Source organism: Arvicanthis niloticus, chromosome 12 (assembly GCF_011762505.2).
Source record: "Arvicanthis niloticus isolate mArvNil1 chromosome 12, mArvNil1.pat.X, whole genome shotgun sequence".
NCBI lineage: Eukaryota > Metazoa > Chordata > Mammalia > Rodentia > Muridae > Arvicanthis > Arvicanthis niloticus.
The window spans coordinates 41,505,489-41,529,137 of NC_047669.1; the positions used below are offsets into that span (position 1 = coordinate 41,505,489).

General features: G+C 40.8%; 1 protein-coding gene across 1 annotated transcript; it reads right to left on the reverse strand.

Moving 5' to 3' along the window:
* Positions 1–2,844: 2,844 nt before the first annotated feature.
* Lnp1 (leukemia NUP98 fusion partner 1) lies at positions 2,845–21,239 on the reverse strand. Its single transcript, XM_034515316.2, has 3 exons — positions 20,816–21,239; positions 6,005–6,235; positions 2,845–3,259 (listed from the first exon to the last, which is right to left on the reverse strand). The coding sequence occupies exons 1-3, from the start codon at positions 20,975–20,977 to the stop codon at positions 3,110–3,112; spliced, it is 543 nt and encodes a 180-aa protein (XP_034371207.1). The 5' UTR covers positions 20,978–21,239; the 3' UTR covers positions 2,845–3,109.
* Positions 21,240–23,649: the final 2,410 nt, after the last annotated feature.

Sequence of the window (23,649 nt, forward strand, 5' to 3'; positions counted from 1 at the left end):
ATGCATTCTTTCTCACAAGCTCATGTTGGATGATTTGTCCCTAGCTGGTGATGATGCTTTTAGAGGTGATGAAAGCCATTAAGAATGTCTTTGATCCCCCCCACTCCTCCCCATCCCCTCTTCCACCCCAATCCCCCCTTTCATCCATCTCTGATATCTATTTTGTTTCCCCTTCTGAACAAGATTCATCCTCTCTTGTGCCCTCCTTGTTATTTGGCTTCTTTGGGTCTGTTGATTATAGCATAGTTATCCTGTACTTTATGGCTAATATCCACTTATAAGTGAGTATACACCATGCATGGTTTTTTGGGTCTGAGTTACCTCACTCAGAATGATATTTTCTAGTTCTGTCCATTTGCCTGCAACATTTTCAATGTCCTTGTTTTTAATGGCTGAATAGTATTTTATTAAGTTAGATATAACACATTTTCTGTATCAATTTTTCAGTTGAGAGACATCTAGGTTGTTTCCAGTTTCTGGCTATTACTAATAAAGCTGATATGAACAAGTGTCCTTCTGGGATGGTGGAGTATCACTTGGGTATATGCTCAGGAGTGGTAGAGCTGGATCTTGAGGTAGAACTATTTCAAATCTTCTGAGAAACCACTATAGAGTGAAAAATTATAAAGACCATTTTATAAAATATATACAGGCTTTTTCTTTACCCCTAGACCTGAGCAAAAAGAATGCAGGTTCCAGAAAGCAGAACTGAATGTAAGATTTCAGGCCTTCACTGCCCCGGGATACATTCCGGGAAGAAAACCCACCTGTGGGTGGGGAAGGCCCAAAGCAGGAAGACACATTCCTGACCACAAAAAATATGCAAATGATCTAGGTGGGGCTGGGAAGCTAGTAGCCACAATGACAGGGAAAGTGACAGGGCAACAACTGAGAAATAGTTGAGTTAGTGACAGGGCAAGACTACATTTTGAGAATACAGAGTGTTTTCCACATAACCCTGATTCACTTAGGTTGCGTTCCTCTGGCATTCTCCACTATTTTTATTGTTATATTTCCTTAGCAACCTTTCACCCCCTCCTCACTCTCTAGGTTTGTGGTTTCCCCCTTTAAAAACCCTTCTCAGACTGACTGGCTTTGTCAAACTCTACTCCTGTGTGAGTGTACAGTTTGACCGTTGGCTGCCAACTCTCTTCCTTAATGAACCTCTGCTGATTGCATCCAGGTACGGTGTCCTGCGAGTTTGTGGGTGGCTGTGACTTCCCGAGACTTGAGTAAAGGTCTCCCGAGTTTGGGGGTCTTCACCACCAAATTGATTTCCAAAGTAATTGTACAAGTTTGCACTCCCACCAACAGTGGAGGAGTGTTCCTCTTTCTCTACAACCTTGCCAGCATGTGAGTTTTTTATCTTAGCCATTCTAATGAATGTAAGGTAAAATCTCAGGGAGAGAGAAGGGAGATCAGCTTGAGGGGTGGAAATCTTTAGGATGTACCAAAGACCTGGGATGGGGAAAGTTCCCAAAGGGTCTAAGGAGGTAACTCTAGCTGAGATTCCTATCAGTGGGGTATATGGATCCTGAAGTGACCACTTCCTGTAGCCAACCAGGACTCCCAGTAGAAGGACAAGGACAGCAAGCCACTCACAAAGTCTTTGACCCAAAATATGTTCTGCTTACAAAATGTGCAGGGACAGAGATAGAGCAGAGACTGAGGGAATGGCCAACAAATGACTGCTCTAAATTGAGACCCATCTCATGGGCAAGAACCAATCCCTGAGTAAGGATATTTGGTTATGATTGCAGACAGGAACATAGCATAACTGTCCTCTGAGAGGCTTCACCCAGCAGCCAATGGAAAGAGATGCAGAGACTCACAACCAGACATTATGTGGAGCTTGAGGAATCTTACAGAAGAGTTGGAAGAGAGATTAAAGGACAAGAGCATGACAGGAACTCCACAGAAAGACCTACAGAGTCAACTAACCTGGACCCTTGGGAGTTCCCAGAGACTGAATCATCAACCAACAAGTGATCGCAGGCTGGACCTAGGCTCCCTGCACACATGTAGCAGCTGAGCAGCATGGTCTTCATGTGGGTCCCCCAAACAACTGGAGCAGGGGCTGTCCCTGAGCCTGCCTGCCTGCCTGCCTGCCTGCCTGCCTGCCTGCCTGCCTATCTGTTGATCCTGCACTCCTAAATGGGCAGCCTTGTCTACCCCCAGTGGGAGAGGATGTGTCTAGTTTCACAGTGACTAATGTGTGGGTGTGTGGGTGTGTGTGTGGGGGGGTGTGATGACACCCAAAGGGGAGCTCCCCCTTCTCAAAATAGAAGGGGAAGGGGAAATAGGTAAGACTTGCATGAGGGAGTACTAGGAGGAGAAGGGCTGTTATTGGGTAGTAAAGGGAATACATAAATAAATTTAATAAAAAGAAATAAAGAATGTCTTTGAAGAGCATATTCTGCCTTTTCCACTCCTGTCTTACTCTGCTTCCTGGTCTCCATGGTGTGTACTCCTCCTCTCCATCATTCCCTGTGTGCCATGAAGTGATGACACCTATTAAACTATGATGCTGAAGTTGCTCATGCCAGGAATTCTGCCACACCAAGAGAGCTAAATAAATAAATGCTGTGTCCTTTTAGATCTGAGTTTCAGAGAGCCAACACAAGGCCTCCCTTCAGTGTGTTAAGGATTGCTTTAGATCATGTGTTTGTGTTAAGTCATTCAGGGTAATACTTGTCATGTTAATTAGTAGTTTTCATTAAGTGAATGGCTATTATACAGCTTACTTACCAGGAATAAGGAAATAAGGTCAGAGACAAGGAAGTTTGTTTAGGATGAGGTGGGAGGTTAATAAGGAAACGGAAATAATAATGACATATGGGTGGCTCATTAGAAACCAAATTTTATGTCAGGAATTCCTTAATTTTATTCAAAAACCTTTTCCTCTTACCACAGAAGGACATAAACATTTGCACACTCAAGATGCCAGAGGCAGTTGGAGTGTAACACGACTCATCTTGAGAAGCAGCCATTCCAACTGCCCACTTTACTCTCAACATCTGCAGACACCCTTTCCAGATGTCATCCTGCAGAAAGCTCTGGGTCTCCAAACAACCAGTGACATCTGCCACGGCAATGTGGAAACAAAGCATTACTCCGGCCCCTTTTCAATCAGAGGAGCCATGGGTCCGGCTCCATGTTCTTCCTTCATTGAGCTCCTTCTGTCCTCCACTTTCTTGTAGGATCTCACGTTAGTCTCTAGGTAAGGTCTTTCATTTCTCTCCTTTCTCCCCTTGGGTCCCTGGAAGAGCATCAGAAAAGGGTAAAATGCACCAGACGCTGACCAGGTCTGGTCACATTTGTCCCAACAACGAGTCAGGAAAAAAGCTCTGATTTTGTAGCATGCATCCATGTCACATCTTGGTAAAGGTTTTAACCATAAAGAAGAGATTTTGCTGTAGTGTAATGTAGGAGCTACACAAGCAACGCAGTGTTTAGGAAGGACATTCAACCAGATCATCATTCTCTGGTAGGTTGGCTCATATGGGAGCAGTGGGACTGTTTACAGAACTTCACTGATTTATTGAACACACACTGTTGTTCTAGAATCAAAATATACAGCATTAAATAGAGTCTACCTTCTAGAGACTCCACCTATATGGAGTGAGACAAAGCATCAGTACATAAGTCTAAAAGGAAATGAAAAAGGATGGCTGGTGATGCAATGACAACTCCAATAGGGTTAAATGGCAATAGGGGACTGTTGGGAAGGGTTCTTTAATTTTGATATACAGGTAGTGCTTGCCTTTAGAGGAACTTTTGGAGCAAAACAATGACATTGATAACTGCCATATCTATGTATATTGATGTATTTGTGTAACAAACAGAAGAATTCCTCCCCCTCCCTTATTTGAACTAGAAAATGAAAAATCGTTGAGTGTCTGTGGAACTCATGCTTCACATGCTACGAGGGGCAGTCATGTGACTCCTCAGCCCTACTGGGACAAAGCTATGGAGGTGTCTGGTTCAACTGGTTGTCATCTTGGCTACTCTAGAGCATAAACCAATGAATTTGCTGTATTTCTATCCAACATGGCTCCTTCATTAAGATCAGAAAGACAAATAATGAAGCTGAGATAATAATTAAGAGAAAATTAAAAATCACACCAGCTGTGGGAATGTCCTGACAAATGGTTTTCATTAGACCCAGCACTTATATTCACATAATCAAAATGCATATTTAATAGTCATCAATGTCTCTGGTACTTACCAGATCGATATAAAAAGAAAAATTACCGTGATGATCTCTCCCAGATTAGCTTTTCTCCTACTGAGATTATCTGAAAAACACTCATCAATAATGATCTCACAGAGGCTGACATCTAGTGGGCCAATGGATGGAGGAGGGCTTCATAAAGATCCAAGCTAGGGGAGGAGCTATTGTTGGGTGATGGTTGCTAGAGAAGGAAGAGTTAGTTTTCTTCAGGGATGTGGTTGCTAAAGGAACTGCTGCTGATGTTCCAGAAGTAAATGGTCACACACACATGCACACACACATGCACACACACACCTACACACCCAACACCGAGATACACACACACACACACACACACACACAAACACATACCTCAGAGATGCACACACACCCACACCCACATGGAGACACACATACACACACCACACAGAGATGCATACACTCCCCCACATGGAGGCACACATACACACATACATACCCCACATAAATATACACACACATACCACAGAGATGCACACACACGTACACACACACACACACACACACACACACACACCTCAAGTAGCACTAAGTAGATTCGGTGAGTTTAACATAAAAGATGGAGAGAAAGAGCACAGAAAACTGAGAGCAAAAACTGATTGGGGATAGAAAAGGAGTTGGAAGTGAGCAAATGGGGGGGATTAATTTGATCAAATCACATTCTATGGATGTATGAAATTCTCAAACAATAAAAATGCTTTCAAAGTAAATCTAATGTGTAATGCAACTAATACCAGCCGATGACAATACAGCTTTATGGATCGGTCATAACCATTGAGCATATCCTTTACTTAAATAGATTTTAGGGTGTGTGCATGAGATGCCAATCAATATAGTTCAACTGAGTTTTAATACCAAAATAGAAGAATTTAACCAGGTATTTTGGCATATGCCTGAAATTTCAGCACTCTGGAGGCTGAGGAAGGAGAATCAAGTGTTTGAGTCCAGTCTGGGCTATGTAACACCCTCCAGGATAGCTGGACCATCACAGTAAGATACTATCTCAAAATAGAAAGGAAAAAGTGGTAGGACAAACAAAAGGAGGAGGAGCAGAAGAATGAGGAGGGGGAAGGAGAGGAGACAGAAGGGAAGGTGAGGGAAGGGGGGAAAGAAAGAAATCAATTATAATCTAACATCATTGGTGAAGAATAGGCCAAAAATGAAGGTTTTGGCTCTTTTCATGCTCAGATTTATAAAAATATTGAGTCTACATGTTATCACAATTTAGTCTTTAAGCAGAAGATACCAGAAGGCCTTTCCCAACCCTGAGCTCCACATCTGTGAATTCAACCAAAGAATTATCAAAAATATACAGGGAATTTTTTTCAGGAAAAATAGTTGTTACATTGTATTGTAACAACTTGATCTATAGCTTGTACATTGTGTTTAGCATTAAAAGTAATCTTGAAATAGATTACATGGAAATGTCTGTATTCCAATGTTTAATATATGTATTTAAATATTATTGGCAAATGCCACTACTTAATGTTGTTATCTTAAAACTGCTCCATGGATTATGAAGCAGAAAGATGTTTAAAAATATATGCATTCTAAAATTTTTCAATTTTAAGTGACAGTTTTCAATTTACTCTATAAAGAGTTAATATGACGATAGACATTTAATATTAAGTTATCACAAAAACACTGAGTAGTCTGTTCCAGTCACTTATCACATGCTATGAATGAAGAAGTAAGACTTTCCCTCCTCAAACCCAAAGAAGCTTAAATAATAACAGTCTGTCTGCCACATACCTTGGAAGGAGAGCGCTTGGTTTGAAGGCACAAGTGTTGTTCAAAGGATTCTGAAAACTCCTGCATTTTGGAATGTGCTCTTCTTTGTGATTCTGTTGGCTCCCTAAGTGATCCATCCGCTGAGCATTTTCTGTGATACCGCATGGGAAGATGGCTTCGAGATCCCTGGTCCTCGTGAGAATGTCTTCTGGGGTGGCAGTCAGATGATGTAACACTGGGAAACGCAGGAAACTAGGAATACAAAATTTTTTAAAGTTTACCTCATAAAGGATATATATATACTAACACAGAGACAGGACACATAAATTAACAACTAAAGGAATCATGTGTTTCAGGAAAATTTTATCTTCTTTGTCAGTTAGGGCTTCCTCCTGCCAAGAGGCAGCAGAATCAGTTGTTAAAATATCTTGCATCTCCAGATAACCATCACTGTGAAGGCCTCCAAGCCCTGAGTTGAATAAGTTTCTAAATCCTTTAAAAATTTTAGTGACACTACCATGATATATATATATATATATATATATATATATATATATATATATATATATATATATATATATCACTAGCATCAAAAGCAACGTAAACTTAGACAAAAACTTTAAAAACCTGCACATTCTCAATGTCTAACAAATACCGAGAACATATACAACCTTATCATGAGGGCTTCCAGACATGGAAATTATATAATGACATTAACGCTGAAGTCACAAAATAAACACAATTGGAAAATAAACAAAGGTCAGAGGTCAGAGAAGCCAGACTTCCTGGAAGAACCACGATGCTCTCTGGATCTTTCTCACACCCCAGCCCACTTTAGTGTAGGCCTTGTGCTGAAGGCACTTATCTCTGTGTTGCCAAATTCTTCACACTCTAGTCTATCTCGGTCACTGGGTCTTATCCAAGTTAGTTTCCCATGGGGCCTTCTGGAAACATTCCTTCTCCTCCCTTCCATCACCGTACATCTTTAGCATTCTTTGATCTTTCTGCCACAGCAACACAGACATTTTTGCTCACTATCCCTGGGTGAATGTGAGAGGTCCCGAAAGTTCTAGATTAGACCCTTTCTTTTCTTTCCCTTTTCATTTTATACTATCTCCCTACACATGTCTGGACATCAATTTCTAGCTATAATCCTGATTAATACCATTAACCATGATATTAGTCATTAATATCATTAACCACCTTCCATAAGGTGCCTACTCAATTCCTGTAGTGTTCCACAGACTCTCAAACTAATTCACATATATATAAATTGCTAATAATTACATCATTTATACAATTAATATATATTATATAATAATAAAAATATAATGTATAACAATACAATTATAATTAATAATCAATTAATATATATGACTGTATATTAACTGATATATATATATATATATATATATATATATGTATATATATGTTTATATTGTTCTACAAAACTGTGGAAGACTGTTATTTTGGACCAGGATTTCATATTGGCTCCCAACAGGTCAGGCAAAAATAAAAATGCACTCACCCATGCTAAATCTCCAAGTCACTGAACTAACAAGCCAGGTGAAATGAGACAGCTAGATTCCCTAAGCAGACTAGTTTCAAAGACCATGCTGATGATATAAGCTCTGGTGTGATTCTTACATAAAGATCGAGACCTAAAGCATCTTTTCATTAACCAAAAAGTCATTGTCCTACCATTTTGTCACTTTATCCCACCTTTTAAGAAAAGAAACTTGGGAATGATCCATCTGATTTGCTTTCCTTTGTTTCTGCTGGTTTTTTGTTCTCTCTCTGTCTTTAAAAACCAATGTCAGCCCACCAGAAAACACGTTACATTCTGTAGAATGCAGACATGGAACACAATGATAGATCCACTACCAATCTCTTTGTAATAGACGCATCAATCTAGATAATATTCATGCACCAGACTGCAGGAGCTAAGGGAGCCAGGAAAGACTACATTAGCGCCTGGTGTCAGAAGGTAAGAGGGAAGGACACATTGAAGAAGACAAGAAGAGTTGTCTGTACCTGTCCTCTTCCAGCTCGGAGCAATGTGAAGCCTGTAGTTAGGAGACAGAGGAGCTAAATCAAGGCCTTTAGACTCCAAACCAGGTATTAGGGCCACTACAGTGAAATCCAGTGCCTGAAGGCCCATAGCCCCTGTGCCCTAGACAATGCCTAGATTAAACCTCTGGAACCACATTAGACAGGCAGCCAAGACAGCACCACCTCTCCCTTAACCTTGAGCAACAGAGGAAGAAGACTGAACATTGTGGAGCAGGACATAAAAGTTTCCTCAAGATTTTGTAGTTCAGGACCAGGGCTTGCTACAGTGAAGCTCACACCAGATAGAAATCAAGGTTCTAGATTCAAGCCCAACCTTATATATTAAGCATCTATGTATCCCCTAGCATCTGATGGAGATCTGTCTACAGGACAGTCTGTACACAGACTTCAGATCTCTGTGGCTGTAGGACCCAGACTAAGCTACCCAGCTTAGCCTTTGTCTGGAAAGCCAAGGGACTCTATCAACAAAACTACTCACAACTTCCGACAGCACAACAGGGAACAAGAATGTATTTGCCAGGAGCATGAATGGCTTGAAGACAGGACTGCCCTAGAAGTCACTGTCAGACTAGTGACCCCCACAATCAGAAGCTCTGCAACAGTCCCAGTGCCATAGAGATGTCACCCAGCCATTACTATCTGTAGCTGGTTATAGCAATCTGAATCCATGTACCTAGCTCAGCAACTGGCAGTATATAGACAGCAGTGTGTATTGTGGACAGCCCTGGTCTTGTATTTTGATGCTAATTCTGCTTTCCCCGGGATAGGCTACAGATAAGGAGTGAATCAGTACACAGGTGACTTCTTGTGAACCTACTGCCCACCTTAATTTGTAAATAAAGGCTAGAGCCAGTGACTGGGTAGTAGAAGGGGAGGTGGAGTGGAAAAGTTTGGAGGATGAGGAGGAGAGGCAAGATGGCTGCAGATGTCCACCTGTCTCTAACAGTCTCAGGTAGTTATTCATATCAAGGTTAGGTAATTGGGATTAGGTAATTGGGATAACAGTTCTGATTGTGTGAGCATCTTGTGGATTGAATATTTGCTGATATATTAATCTATTTGGATAATCTTTAAACATCTAGAGTTTTGATTTACTGGAAGGCGGGTCCACCGGCAACTGAGTGGTTATGGCTGTGAAGGAACTAGCGGCTCCAGGGACGAGGAATGGCTGAGGAAGCACAACGGGTCGCTATCGGAGCAAACTAGAGAACAGCATGGAGGAAGCAGCTCCGAGCTCAGGTCCTGATGGAGAGCTTGCCAAGACAAATGGGTTGAGTAGGAACATGGCAACCAGGCCAGGAGCTAGCTGGACGCTCCTTTTTTCTAATACTCCCCGCAACAAGTGTGGCTCTTTGTCTTGCATGAGTGCTGCATGGTCTCAGTAGGCTTTGAGCCCGTGCTGAGGGTGTTAGCCAACATACTAGTTTCGGTGATCACACAACTGCTTTTTCCACTTCTTCTGAAAATCCAAACTGCATTAACATGGAGAGAATACTTCCCACTTAGGGAATATGAAGGCAGGCAAGTGCCAAGCTGTGGAATGAGAGCCTGAAGCTTGTTCTTTCATAATTGGGAACTGAGCAGATTCCCACAGTCAACTGCAGACAAGGATTATGGACAAACTCTCTGGATCTACCTCAGGCAAGGGAGAGGCCGTGGGAACAGAGCACCTTTTCTCCCCATTAAATTATTTGTTTATTAACTTTACATCCCAATTGCAGCACTCCATCTTCCCAGTCTCCCTGCCCCCACAAACACACACACAGATTCTTCCCTTATGCCCACTGCTTCCCTTCTCTGAGAAAGAGGAAGTTCATCCTGAGTACCAACCCACTCTGGTACCTCATTGTAGGCTCAAGTCACTATAGCACCAGGTACATCTTCTCCCACTGAGGCCAGACAAGACAGCCCGGTGAGGGGAATAGGACCAACCCACAGGCAGGCAACAGAGTCAGGGTAAGCCCCCTCTCCAGTTGTTGAGGGACCAGCATGAAGACTAAGTTGCACATCTGCTACATATGTACATAGCACCTTTTTAAAGTCCTGCTTCATCCGTGTTAAGCAGCATTCCAATTTAAGGTCTGGAACAAAATTGAGCATAGATTTCCCTCTAGTGTTGAAATATAGTATGACACCAACAGAGGGGCTTTAAAGAATTCACTAGTGTCACCTAGTGATGAAATTGCAGAAGGAACTCTAAGTTGTAGGAAAATATGCAGGCACAAACAAATGCCCAACTCTTCAATGTGCAGACAGCATAACACATCCATAGGCTCTGCCAGAGATCCATGGTCTCACCTAGCATTCAAAATATGGTGCCAGAAAATGATGGCATTAGACTATGTAGTAACTCTTAGTGGAAACCTCAAAGCAGCTGTTTCAGGAAACCCTTGAAACAACCTCAAGAAAACACAGGGAAATGAATTATCTAACAAAGACATTTCACAGAAACATGGGGGCAATCTTTAAAAATCAAACTAAAATCTTTGGGGTGGATAATACATCAAGCAAATCTTAAAACTCGACGACAGGATTCAAGAGCAGAATAGGGCCAAGGGAAGAAAGAATAAATGAAGCGAAGACAGACAACTTGAAAAATGCAGAGAAATTAAGAAGGAGTAACAGGGAGAGTGTAGGATCTGCTGTTTACCATGGACAGAGAAGTTATTTAGCTTGCCAGGGTTTGGTGAGAACCTGGGAGGATCAGAGGGAAAGCTTATCGGAGTTATAAAAGAAAATCCCTTAAACAAATCCCCCAAATCAGATACCAGGTCAAGATTCAACTCAAACCAGTGTGCTGTAACTTATAGTCAGTTCCCCCAAGCACACCACAGGAGTTAAAAATGAGTTTTTTCAAAGGTTAGAGATAAAACAGAAGACTCCAAAGTCAGAGCAAGTAAAGAAACAAATAACACATGACGTGTGCACCTCACTCCGTATTTCTCAACAGAAATGTTATATGGCTGGACAGAGTGGCATGGGATTTTCATGGTACTGAGGAAAAATCAAACCTGCCAACCAAAAACATCGGGCCTAGCACAGAACTTCTTTAGAAGTGATGGGGAGATAGAGACCTTCCTATAGGTATGGAACCTGGTTAGGTTCCTTAAGCTGAGCAAAACAGACACTAATGGGCAAGATGAAAGCACTAGAAGGCATAAAAATTACTCATAACATACACAATTCAGACCAGTGCTATAATACTGTAAACATGGTGTGAAACTCATGAGGATGTTTAGTGTGAAGGTTAAGGGACAAAGAAACTAAGGTAGTAAGCACACCAGTAAGCTAATGAGAACACCAATGTGCTAATAAGTACAGCAATATGCTAATACTTACACCAATCTGCTATACATATAGGTATAGGGAGACAGCATACAGATGTGAAAAGGGGCATCACAAGTGAAACTCTGGGAAAAGAGAGTGAATATGCAGAGGTCTTGCATTAGAACATATTTCTATTTTTGTCTCTTATCTTTACAATAATGGCAATTGCTACCTTTCATCATAATTTACTATAACTAACATTTTTTTGCTTTATGGATTGAGTTGCTGCTAAATTCTAGAACTAGAAATGAAGTCAAAATCTTCACCTGATTATGTCACCTTATTGCTCTTAAACAGGTCCATCATGGTTTATCTCCAGTGTCCCCACATTCAGTGAATGGCAGGACATTCACTTGGTTTCAGGACACTGACGAACTGCCTCAATACCCAGATGTGTGGTCAGTAGATTCCCCTTCTCACGTGTCTCTGAAGACCAACCAAGTCATCATTATCATCCTTCCTTAGCTCCCAGTATTGATCCCAGAGTGTCCCTAATGCACACTCCTGGGAGTGCACACCTTGGGTGTGCTCCCACGTTCTTCGATTTTCTTTTCCCAAAGCAAGCAGGATAGTGAAAGCAACAATGAACTCAGGGCTGTCATCTTCTCATTTGGCACCATCTCAGCTGAGTGACCTACATGTTCCTTAAGGAGAGTTCCAGCTCTCCTCTCTTGCCCAGGGCTATGCTATGGAGGGAGTCAGTCTTCCCTACAGTAATCTCATCCACAACCCTCCCTCTCCTCTTCCCTAAGGGCTGTAGAAATCACTGAGAAAAGCAAAGTGTGACGGCTCACACCGTTAATCCCAGCAGTTCGGAGGCACAGATGTGTGGATCTTTGGGAATTCTAGGCCAGCCAGGCCAAGGCCTTAACTTAATAAATAAAATAAAATAAAATAGAAGAATTACTAACATAAAGAAGCTCTCTATCATGCCAAACCCAGACAAAATTCAGCAAGTGAACCAGGAGAGAGATGTGTTCATACACTGCCTGCCTGACCAACTGTCTCAGGACATTCCTCACAAAACAACCAAACATACAAAAAAGCCACCAGAAAGTCCTGTAGAAAGGATGCCTTTCACACCTCATACACAAATCCATATTTGTGTAAAAGAATTTATATCTGCACAGCTGCAGCAACACCAATGAAATGTTTTCCAACAATGACACTTCCACCAAGTAGATAGTGACTGCTCCTTTGTGTTTTCAAGAATAAAGACCTTTGTAAGTAACCCGGCCATGTGAATTCCTCCCTTTTTGATAATAAAGCCTTACTCATCCTTGCCCTTGTTACCTGTGGCTTGCCACCATGTAGATTCCAGACTGCAATTAGTTTACTCACTGCTGACTGTAAAATTCCTTTGTTGTTGCAGTTTGCTTCCCACCCATTCTTTCAACTTTGACCTGGGTCATCATTTTCACTCTCAGAAGAACCAGCAATCTCCCATAAATTCTCAGCCACAGTGATTGGGTCAGATCTCAAACAGATGCTGTCGTAGGATCCCCCATGGCTCCTTTTCTATACTACACATCTCTCACCAGTGATCTGGCTAAGTGTGCTCAGTGTGTGTTTCTCCATTAGACCACTGGCTCTATAATATCAAGGGCTATGTTGACCTGGCCCCCTGACTTGTTCATTACGTGGGTTAGATGTATACTGAATGGGGATCCATCCCATCTGAAGACACCAAACCCAGACATTACTGCAGATGCCAAGAAGTACTTACTGACAGGAACCTGGTATAGCTGTCTCCTGAGAGGCTCTGGCATCCAATATAGATGTGGATGCTAGTAACCAACCACTGGGCTGAGCATGGGACCCCAATGGAGGAGTTAGGGGAACGACTGAAGGAGCTGAGGGGATTACAATCCCATAGGAAGAAAAACAGTATCAACAAACCAGAACCCACAAAGCTCCCAGGGACTAAACCACCAACCAAAGAGTACACATGGGGGGACCCATGGCTCCAGCTGGATATATAGCAGACGATTGCCTTAGCGGGCATCACTGGGAGGGGAGCCACTTAGTCCTGTGGAGGCTTGATGTAGGGGAATGCTAGGCAGAAGTGAGTAGACGGGTAGGGGAACATCCTCATAGAGGCAGGGGAAGGCGAGGGGATTGGGGACTTGTGGAGGGGAAACTGGGAAAGGGGATAACATTTGAAATGTAAGTAAATAAAATAACCAATAAAGATATATACTAAATGAGTGGATGAATGAAAAAATGAGAGAGCCAGAAGGCCAAGGAGTTTACTGTGAGATTGTGTTTTCTAAGAAAGCCAGAAGCCACCCAAATAAAGTTTCACCGATATAGAACATGAGCTGAACAAGGACAACAATAGATGCCTAAGAAATCTCAACCCTCCACAAAGAACTTCAGGCAACTAAAGAATGCTGAGAACAGGAGAGATGGCCTTTTCTAGAGATGAGCACACCAATTTATTATCCAATATCAAACAGTCATTCCTAAAAATATAAGTAACATTATAACATCTGAGAAAGTTGGCAAGTTTATATATATACATAATTAATGACAAAGAGGCCAAGATTTTGAAGAGAATTAGAAGGGGTATGTGGGAGGATTTGAAGGAAGGAAAGGAAAGCAATAAATGAGATATTATAACCTCAAAAAATAAAAAATAATAATTTTAAAATAAAAGAAAATGAAACTCCTAATGGCAAATATATTTATGTTACTCATAAAGATTGTATAAAATTATCAAAACATATATAAAATGGCAATAGTATCTTTTAGGTGAGTCTTGAAAAACACATTTAAACAACACAATCCTGATAAGAATAGAGGAACCAGCACCTTATACATAGGCCTGTCGATGCGTAGAACACTTCTTGAAAGCTTTGGAATATACAAATCTACAAACTTGAAGTACAGTTTGCTTAGCTCTAGCCAGTGGGCATTGTGCAGTGTGTGTTGTATTGCCCTGAGGTTCACCTATTGAAACTCCTAGTCACTCAGAAAGTGACTTATTTAGCAGCAGGGCCTTTACAGAAGCAATTTACTTAATGATACCTTTAGAAGACCTCTAGGTAGCCTGTGTACAGTAAACGTGGCTCTGGCAGGCCTGCCCCTTCTCCCTCTGCCATGGTAATAAAAAAACAAAAAACCATTAAATTACATTCCTAAAGCTATCTCCCAAGGTCCATTGCCTTACTTGGCCACTTCTTCCTCCCGAGGCTCACTGTCAAGGTCCAGCTATCAAAGTATTGAAGTCCAACAAACAAATCCCTATTTGACCACCTTAATTAACAATGCCCAATCCAAATTAACCAATCAACTCAAGTTAACATGGGGTTTCCCTCTTTTCTTTTATAAACTGCCATTTGCCTATGGGCCACTTTATCCAAAGACAGTCCTTTGCCCACCTTCCCTCCCAACAAATAGCTCTTCCCCCTTTCCATTGTTATCTCCCCCTTTGCTCTCATCCATTGAGAGTGGCACTCTCAGGAGGCGTGGGTTTGTTGAAGTAGGTGTGGCCTTATTAGAGGAAGTATGTCACTGTGGGGGCAGGCTTTGAGGTCTCCCATGCTCAAGCTACACCCTTGGCACACAGTCTCATTCTGCTGATCAAGATGTAGAACTGTAAAAAAAATCAAGTTTTTTTTTCCAGTCACGTAATTCCCAGAAATAATGACTCTGAGACTAATTATCTATTAATAAATGTGTAGGTCATACAGTTTCTGCTTCTTCTCTGACCTGCTCTTAACTTATTATCCCTTTCATTCCAAACCAAGTTCAGCTCTGTGGCTGGTTTTCTTCATCATTCAGGGACAAATCTCTCCATTTATTCTAACCTGAGTTCAGCTACCTGCTGGTTTATATCTGTCTTCCCAGCATTCCAGAGAGAAGCTCCCATGCTTCTTACTATTGCCCAGAATTCTCTCTATTCCTGCTGGATGTCCTACTTCCTATTGTCTGCCTCAGCTCATTGGCTATAAGCTTTTCTATTGACAGGTGATGTTTATAAGAAATTTTTTCTACATAGAACTCTGAGCTCCTTCTCCAACACCATGCCTGCCTTCATTCTCCATGCATCTTGCAATGATGATAATGGACTGAACCTCTGAAAGTGTAAGCCAGCCCCAGTTAAATGTTTTCTTTCATAAGAGTTGTTGTGGTCATGGTGTCTCTTCTCAGCAATGGAAACCAAACAATACACTCTTAATTTAGGGGAACAAAACAGTTTTAAAGCTGCTAAAATCCCTGAGGTAACTCTGTTAGTCTGTTTGCTGTGGTGTCAGATACAGTACCCCTTGCTGGGGAAAAGGTGGAGATCAGACAGTCTCAGTATTCTTTCATCAGGGTTTGATTAAGAGACAGACATAGTACAAACAGGGCATATCACTGTAGTCTGGCTGAATGTTATAAAATTTGACATTGCAATACAATGTCATCTTCAAATCTCATGCTTGCAATCTCATGATCAAATTACCAAAACAAAGAATTGGGGAAAAATGCCTCAATGTTTTAGGTAAGTTTAGAGTTTTGTCTTGGGTGTCATGATTGTTCTCAGCTGCATTCTCAGAACAGAACATGCAATGGAAAGAACAAGATATAAATATGACTCCATGAAGGTCAACTATTTATATTTACACAGTGCTGGGGACGTGGATGGAGTCACGGAAGATTTCTGTGAATGTGTGATGACTTGATTTACCTGAAGAGGCTCTGTCAGGAACACTTTATACCTGAACTTATACCAGACTGCTTTATACCTGGGGATGAGCCCCACACTTGAGTAGGAGCACTGTCACAAAAGGAGCTTCTTGCTGTGCTAAATAAGAAAGAGGTCTAAGGAGGGAAGAAAAACTAAAGTGTGGATATATAATGGGATTCCAGCAGGGTCATGGGACAGATGGGCAATAGCAATGCAACCTAGAGCATCTAAGGTTTGCTCTGTGCTGTGGGGTGTTTTCTTCCTTTTCCTTTCAGCATTCAGCAGGGTTTGTTTTACAATCTCAGATAATAGTTAAGTATTTATTTGGTACCTGGTGCTGTATCAAGTATTTCTGTTCATCAGTCACTGTACCATGTATGTGCCTTTGTGAGGAACAAACAACTACCACCAGTCCCATTTATGGGAATCTGAACAAAAAAATATTAAGGACCTTGTTCAGAGCCATGCTGCCAGTGGAAGCAGAAGGCATCACCAAGAGCACCTTCCAAACCCATCACCTTCTTCCCTGCATAGCATCTCCCCCACCATAGCGTCCCAGAAAGGACACTAAAAGCACTATTGTAAAAGCTTCACTATAGCCCTTCACTCCCTTGAATTACAGAATGGTTATTTATTAAAACTGAACATGAATATATTGTAAAATATGAGAAGCCATTCACTGCCAATCATAAAATATTATAGTAGCTTTTCTTTCTAGCTTTTTGAGATATACTTTTGGGGTCCAGTTCCAATCCACCCCTTTAGTGAACAACTACAGGAGAACCTCTACAGAAGTGAGTATGTAACCACCCTAGGATCATCATGGACAAAGATTAAAATTTTGAGAATTTACTACTTTAATTTGAAAATATGTCAAAAGAATATAAAAATAAAGAAATGTGATCTGAAGAAGTAAAAAGAGAACATGCTGGCTGTGGATGGGTAGAAACTGGTTTCTTCTCATCAAATAACTTCACCAGGACAGTCATACATGGTGTCTACCCTGGAGCATGAAGGAGCTTAAGATTCTTCAGTGATCAGGACACTCAGTCTGTTTTCCAGTGATATTCCGTGTAGTGCAAGTGCCCTTGCACAGGGCTCAGATGACAAAGAACAAAGTTTCAAGAATTGTAGTAAGCTGTGAAGATAAGTGGCCAATGGAATCCACTAAGCTATTAGAAATACAGTCACACAACGAGCAGAATAAGTGGTCTGCTTCTGTCTGTATCCCTGTGATGATAGACAGAGAAGGCAGAATGTTTAATAACAGGCTTCATCTTACCTTTTTTTCCCCCCACCTAAGATAATTGGTTAAAGCCAGACTTCTCCAAGTAGTTAACTGAGCAACCACAGACTGAATCTGAACAAAGAACTGTCTTCTATGAGAAGGACTGACATTCACTCTTGAATGTACATCATTTTTTTTCTGCCAGTTTATACTTCTACTAGACTAAAAGTTTCAAAAGCAGGACCACGCATGCCTGTTTTTATTTCACAATCTCCATGTTTGGCACAATACCTGGGACAAAATATGTGCTCAAGGAACATGTTGAATGAATGAATGAATGAATGAATGAATGTTCTATTACTGTGTTGTTGAGTCATAAGATGTAGTAATAAAGACATACTAGAAATAACATTCAAAACAGGAAGAAGGAGGAATCTCTTCCTATTCATTTACTAATACCAAGTCTAGATTATTTAGATTTAGAGAAGGAAGAAGCTAAAATTAAGAGCAGCAGAAAAGAAGAAAAAAGATGAGAACAAGAGAATTGCATTTCCTTATTAATAATGTCCCATGAAATTAAAACTGAAAACTGATGGTGTCCAGAACTTGACAGTAAGGCCCTATTACTGAAGACATCACATACTTGAGGCATAGAATATGAAGATATCAAAGCTGGTATTCACCTGGAAGCTATATCCCTACTAGCTAGCTTTCACAGTGTTGAAGTTTTCACACTACTAAAGAAGAAACACAATCATTAATCTTACCCAGGTGTGGACCCTTGAGCTGATGTTGCACCAGACATGTCCAGTGATGCAATAGTGGGGTAAATGTCATAGCATAGCCAGTCACTTTCTGATTGGACTTAAGACCCACTCAACAAGATGAAATTATACCTGACACTATTACTGAGACAAAAACCTATTGCTAGTCTGACCATACACCCTAGAAGAGAACCCACTATTACTCACTAACTCCTATCTGTATATCCATTTATTAATGAGTCTCTCAACCGTCATCAAAGAAGCTTTGTATTTCAGTAGATGATGATCAACACAGAGACCCACAACCAGCCATGTTGTAGAAAATAATTCACTTAAGAATGTCCATCCCTAAATGGAAAATATACACCACAGCTCCTCCAAAAGCTCAGGGCTCATAGTGAAAGAGGGGGTAGAAATAAAAGATGAGCTTGAGGAGGCTAGAGAGATGACTCAGCAGTTAAGAGCACTGACTGTTCTTCCAGACATCCTGAGTTCACTTCCCAACAACAATCTGTAATGGGATCTGATGCCCTCTTCTGGTGTGTCTGAGGACAATGACATTGTACTCACATAAATAATCTACTCACAGCAGGGAAACTGCACATATGTACACACTGGTTATGACAATATGCAGAAACCTAGGAAAGCTCAAGCTAAACCAAGCCCCAGTAGAAAGAGGGGAGGGAGTTGAACATAACCTTTCACCCCTACTCAAGTAGCTACTGGCAGCTCTTAGCTGCTGGAGGAGGAAAGGTTATTTTCTCTAAAAGTTTACCCTCTAAGAGGCTGACCAATCTGCAGTGGAAAGCTACATATCCAAGGACATCAGAGCAGCATAAACTGCATCTTGGTTTTGATGGGGAGGATGGGAGAATTGAGAGACATGAAGTTGAGTGGGAAGGGAAGTGTAGGCCAAGCTGGAAGGAAGAACGAGAAGAAAGGCAACTATGATCAAAACACGTTTTGAGAAATTCTCCAGGAACTAATTTTCCAAGAAAACAGAAAACAACATTGCTCAAAACTAAGAAAACTACTAGCCCATTTTGATAATAAAACACAGGTTTGACTCACAAACATACAGCATTATTTAAACAAGGGCGAATCGGAGTGCTTGTTTTCTATGATCATGGCCATATCAACTGTGTCCTTTCAGACCATGGCCATGTCACTTGTGTCCTCTAGGACCATGGCTGTGTCAATTGTGTCCATCCTCTGACTTGTCTTCTATTCCTGCATCCTCTTCTCTATCACTCACTTTTTAAATTTTACTCCACGTTTTGTCTCTTAAAGTAAATACATTATGCTGATCTGTTAATTATAAAATGGATTATTTGCTTGGAGACTCAAACCACGTTCAATTAAGAAAATGATCAAACGAGCAGAAAATACACTGTATATCTACCATTGAGAAATGCTGTTCACAATAGATCCGTGGTTCCCCCATAGTTGAAGGGAAGAAAAAATATGGTAAGCTCAATATGAATTTTCTAAACACAGTAGATTATACTGTAGTTTATTCAGGAAACTATATTTTGTAAAACATGTTGCTTCCTTTATTGTCAGATTCCCTGTGACACTAGGAAGCCATTGCAAAGACCAATAAGTCACAAATTTTCTTTTATCTTTGCTTGGTTTCCATACCTGGAAGCTTCAAGCTAATTGTACTCCTGGTTCACAGATTCTGAAAATCTCATTAGATCTGGAACATTTCATTGTGTTGAAATTAAATGAGAGCACACCATGCAGGCTTATTTTTAAAGAGAGGGAAATGGAAAGATAGAGCTGGATCTCACAGACAGCATCTCCTCCAACTTCATTCTTTACCTAAGGCAATGGAAGTGAGGACGCACCCATTCATGTACTAAAGAGCTTATTTTGAAACGTTTGTGTCTCAGATACAAGGTGTTGAACAATGACAGTAAAAGTAATTTTCTCACACACTTTATCGTCACTGTGCTTCTGAGACCCTGGAACTGGCCTTAAATAGGTTTGCTCACAAGCTTACTTGGTTCTGAGGTTTGCAAAGAAGGGGTTTGGGTAAGTATTCTCTACTAGCTTGGAACTCTAAGTGACTAGTGAAAAAGAAATGTCATCATTATTTCTCTGTACATGGGAAGCAGATAACGTGTGTGGAGCCTTCTAGCACTGCAGCTGAAGAAGGGACTGTGCTGGCCATCTACAGAACAGTCCTTACCTGGTCCAGGCTGCCCATCTGCTGCTAGGTGCTTTCCTCTGGCATTGTACTCCCTGTCCCTCACTGCAATTGGAAAGGATTGAGGGCTCTTCCCTCTCTAATGATTAAAAACAATGGCAACCAAAGGAAAAGGTGTGTCATATGTATCAAAGGCAGTGATTTGCTATGTGGAATCACCAGTTTCTTAAAGGCTATCATATACATGAGGTAATTTCACTGTTTTAAAGAGACAACTGGAAATCACACATTGACCCACAGCCCCTCCACAGAACAACTACAAATCCCTCTCCTTTGACCTAAATGCCATTGCTCAGTGGAATGATTTCTGACTCATTGGGGACTGTGAACTACGTAGTTCAAGATATCTTAGGTTACTGAAAATGAAGAAACCACTACTTAAAAACATTAAAAACCAGATGTCTTAGAGGGCAACTCAAATAGGTAAGATTTTTTATAAGAATGGATTAAAGATTTGGAAATATTTATTTAAGACAAAGAACCCCTCAAATATTTTTTTAGAGAACCCCCTGTCCCTGCCATTCCAGCCTCCCTTGACTTTATGGTAACTCACTGGGCAGGGCAGCGAAGCCTTCCTGTAGCTTGCCTCTTGTAGTCGGTGGTGGTCCCGGAGTCCTCGCTCATCCTTGTCTCTCCAGCTGTGACCCCAAAAGCTGCTCATCCACTTGGCAAAAGACACATCATCATTATCATCATCATCATCTCTGTGCTCCATGGAAATTCGACCCTAAGTATCAAAGGCCTGCCCTTAAAACTCCAGAAATATAACCCAAGATGTGATGAAGCCCACCAAGAACACTAAACGAAAGTGGTATTTGAAACGGTCTCTGATAATGGCATCCTTAAAAAAGAAAAATTTACCAAACAACCACTTCATCATCAGGCAGCCTGAAGCACTGTCTATTTATAAACTGTGCAGCCCACACTCCCCTCCCCCTTGTCTCTTTAAATTGAGAGGCTTTTTAATCCTCCTGTTTCCAGGGCTGTGCCTTCGCAGCCTAAGGGTAGGCAGCACAGTCCACTGCCTGGTTTTCCTGAGCCTTTCTGCCAAAGACATGTGGTGGCATCTCCAGCTGTCAATGTTGATGAAGCATGACCCTCACAATATGCTTGTCAGCTTCAGGCTGGCTCTGAAATGAGGCCACATCCAAAAGATAGACAACTGCAGCTCTCAAGGTGGTGAGCTATTGGCATGCCAGATCTAAAGCTAGTTGCTTTTCTAGTAAATAAAAATAATATAGAAAACAATCTGTCTCCAGGTCAAGCTGGGTACCTTTTATCATTTAAGCATTATCTGTACGTACACATGAGTGACATACATATAAATATACAAATCTTAGGTGTTCAATGTCTGTACACCTACTTATGTCTGTATGCTCCTATGCTGCCAGTCACTGTAATTGGCTAATCACTGAACATTTTTCAGAAGCCAAGAAAGCTCCTTTTAACTCCTTCAAATCCATATTTCTTTGAAAAGGTTACTACATCTAACTTCTGTTCATAAAGCTTCTACAAATCTATAATCCCAGAGACTTCCTATTCTTTCTAACGTAATAAAAAAGGTTACAATTACAGAACTTTTACTTTGTAATATATATGAAGATAAATATTTTACAAATGTGATTTTCATTATAGCAATGCTATAATTGAGAACCTTACATCATATTTTGTAGATGAAGAACCTGAGAATCAAACTGATCATCATTTGTCCAAATTCAAACTACTGCTAAGCACTAGGGCCAAGTTTAAACCATGAGCCTTTTTATCATCCTGCTGATATTCTAAGAGATTTGAGGAAATGTAGCTTCAAAGAAAGAGATTCCTAATTAGTTGTCATATGAAAATCCATCCTGAAGCTGGAAAAGAAGGTAGGCTTGAAAGATACGCTAATAATCCTAGAACTTTTTAAAATGTGACTCTGGGGTGAACCTTTCTTTGATTCTTCCTAAAGTAAATGTTATATAGCCATTACCTGAAAATGAAATGTTGCTCCCTACCCCTAGAAGATGAGGGAGGCTCATAAGTCTTAGGAAGTAAACAAAACTTAAAAGCCTTAGGAAGGCCATGAAACTTAGAAGCTTCAGGAAATACATGGAACTTACAAGGCTCAGGAAGCGCATGAAACTTACAAAACCCAGGAAGCTCCTCAAAGTTACAAGATTTTCAAAGTCCTTGCAGACAGGGTGATAAATCTATAAATTACAGTTACTAGCCAGTTACTCTTGCTGGAAAGCTGCCTGTAAACTATTCAGGGAACTCATGGATGAAGCCATGGATGAATTGTCCTCCATGCTGGGCTTTTTAGTGGTCTATTGACAGTTGTCTTGGAATCACCAAGACTTCTAGTAATTCACCCTCACTTAAGCTCCTGTAAGTAACTCTGATAAACTCACTGTTTCCTTAAGCCATACTTGGTATCATCATTTCATTGGACTTATATCAATGCCCTATCTGAGTTAACTAGATGTTTACATTTCTTCAGGTAAAGTTAAGACAGAAAAACCAGTACCCAAATGGGGCCTAATTGAACCAAAGATGATTTGAGAAAAATGGTTGCATGGCCCCTATAATGTATTCTAAGACATTCATGTGAGGGTATAACATCTGTGATTACCTTTCCTTATGTGGTATTGGAGGATGTACTAGCTAGTTTTATGTCAACTTGACATGAGCTAAAGTCATCAGGGAACAAGGATGCTCAATTGAGAAAAATGCTTCCATAAGACCAGGCTGTAGGCAAGACTGTAGCATATTTTCTTTTTCTTTTCTTTCTTTGTTTTAAAAGAATTTATTTATTTATTTATTTATTTATTTATTTATTTATTTATTTATTTAATGTAGGAGTGTTCTACATAGACAACAGAAAGTGACTTGGGAAGGAAAGGGTTTATTTCATCTTACAACTCTTAGGCCATACTCCATCACTGAGGGAAGTCAGGGCAGGAATCTGGAGCCAGGAATTGATGCAGAAGCCAGGAAATAAGGCTGTTTGAGAGACTGATCCCTGTGGCTTGCTCAGTGTGCTTTCTTCCAGACTCAGGACCACCTGCTAAAGGGTAAAACCACTCACAATGGGCTACAGCCTCCTATATTAGCTATCAATCCTTGAGATCCATGCTTCCCAAATGACTCTAGCTTGTGTCAGGTTGACATAAAACTAGCTGGCCTAGGAGCTTTGGTGTAAAAAAAACAAAACAAAGCAAAACAAAAACAACAACAACAAAAAAACCAAAACACAAACAAAACTCTGCTATCCAGGATATATTTAAACAGTTTCTGAACTGTTTTAATTGGGAAAAACTTAAACAATGAAAGAAAGAGCCTCTCAAGGCCAAACTCTTAAGACTATGAGATAGGAAGTCAGATGAAATCAGTCTGAGTATCACA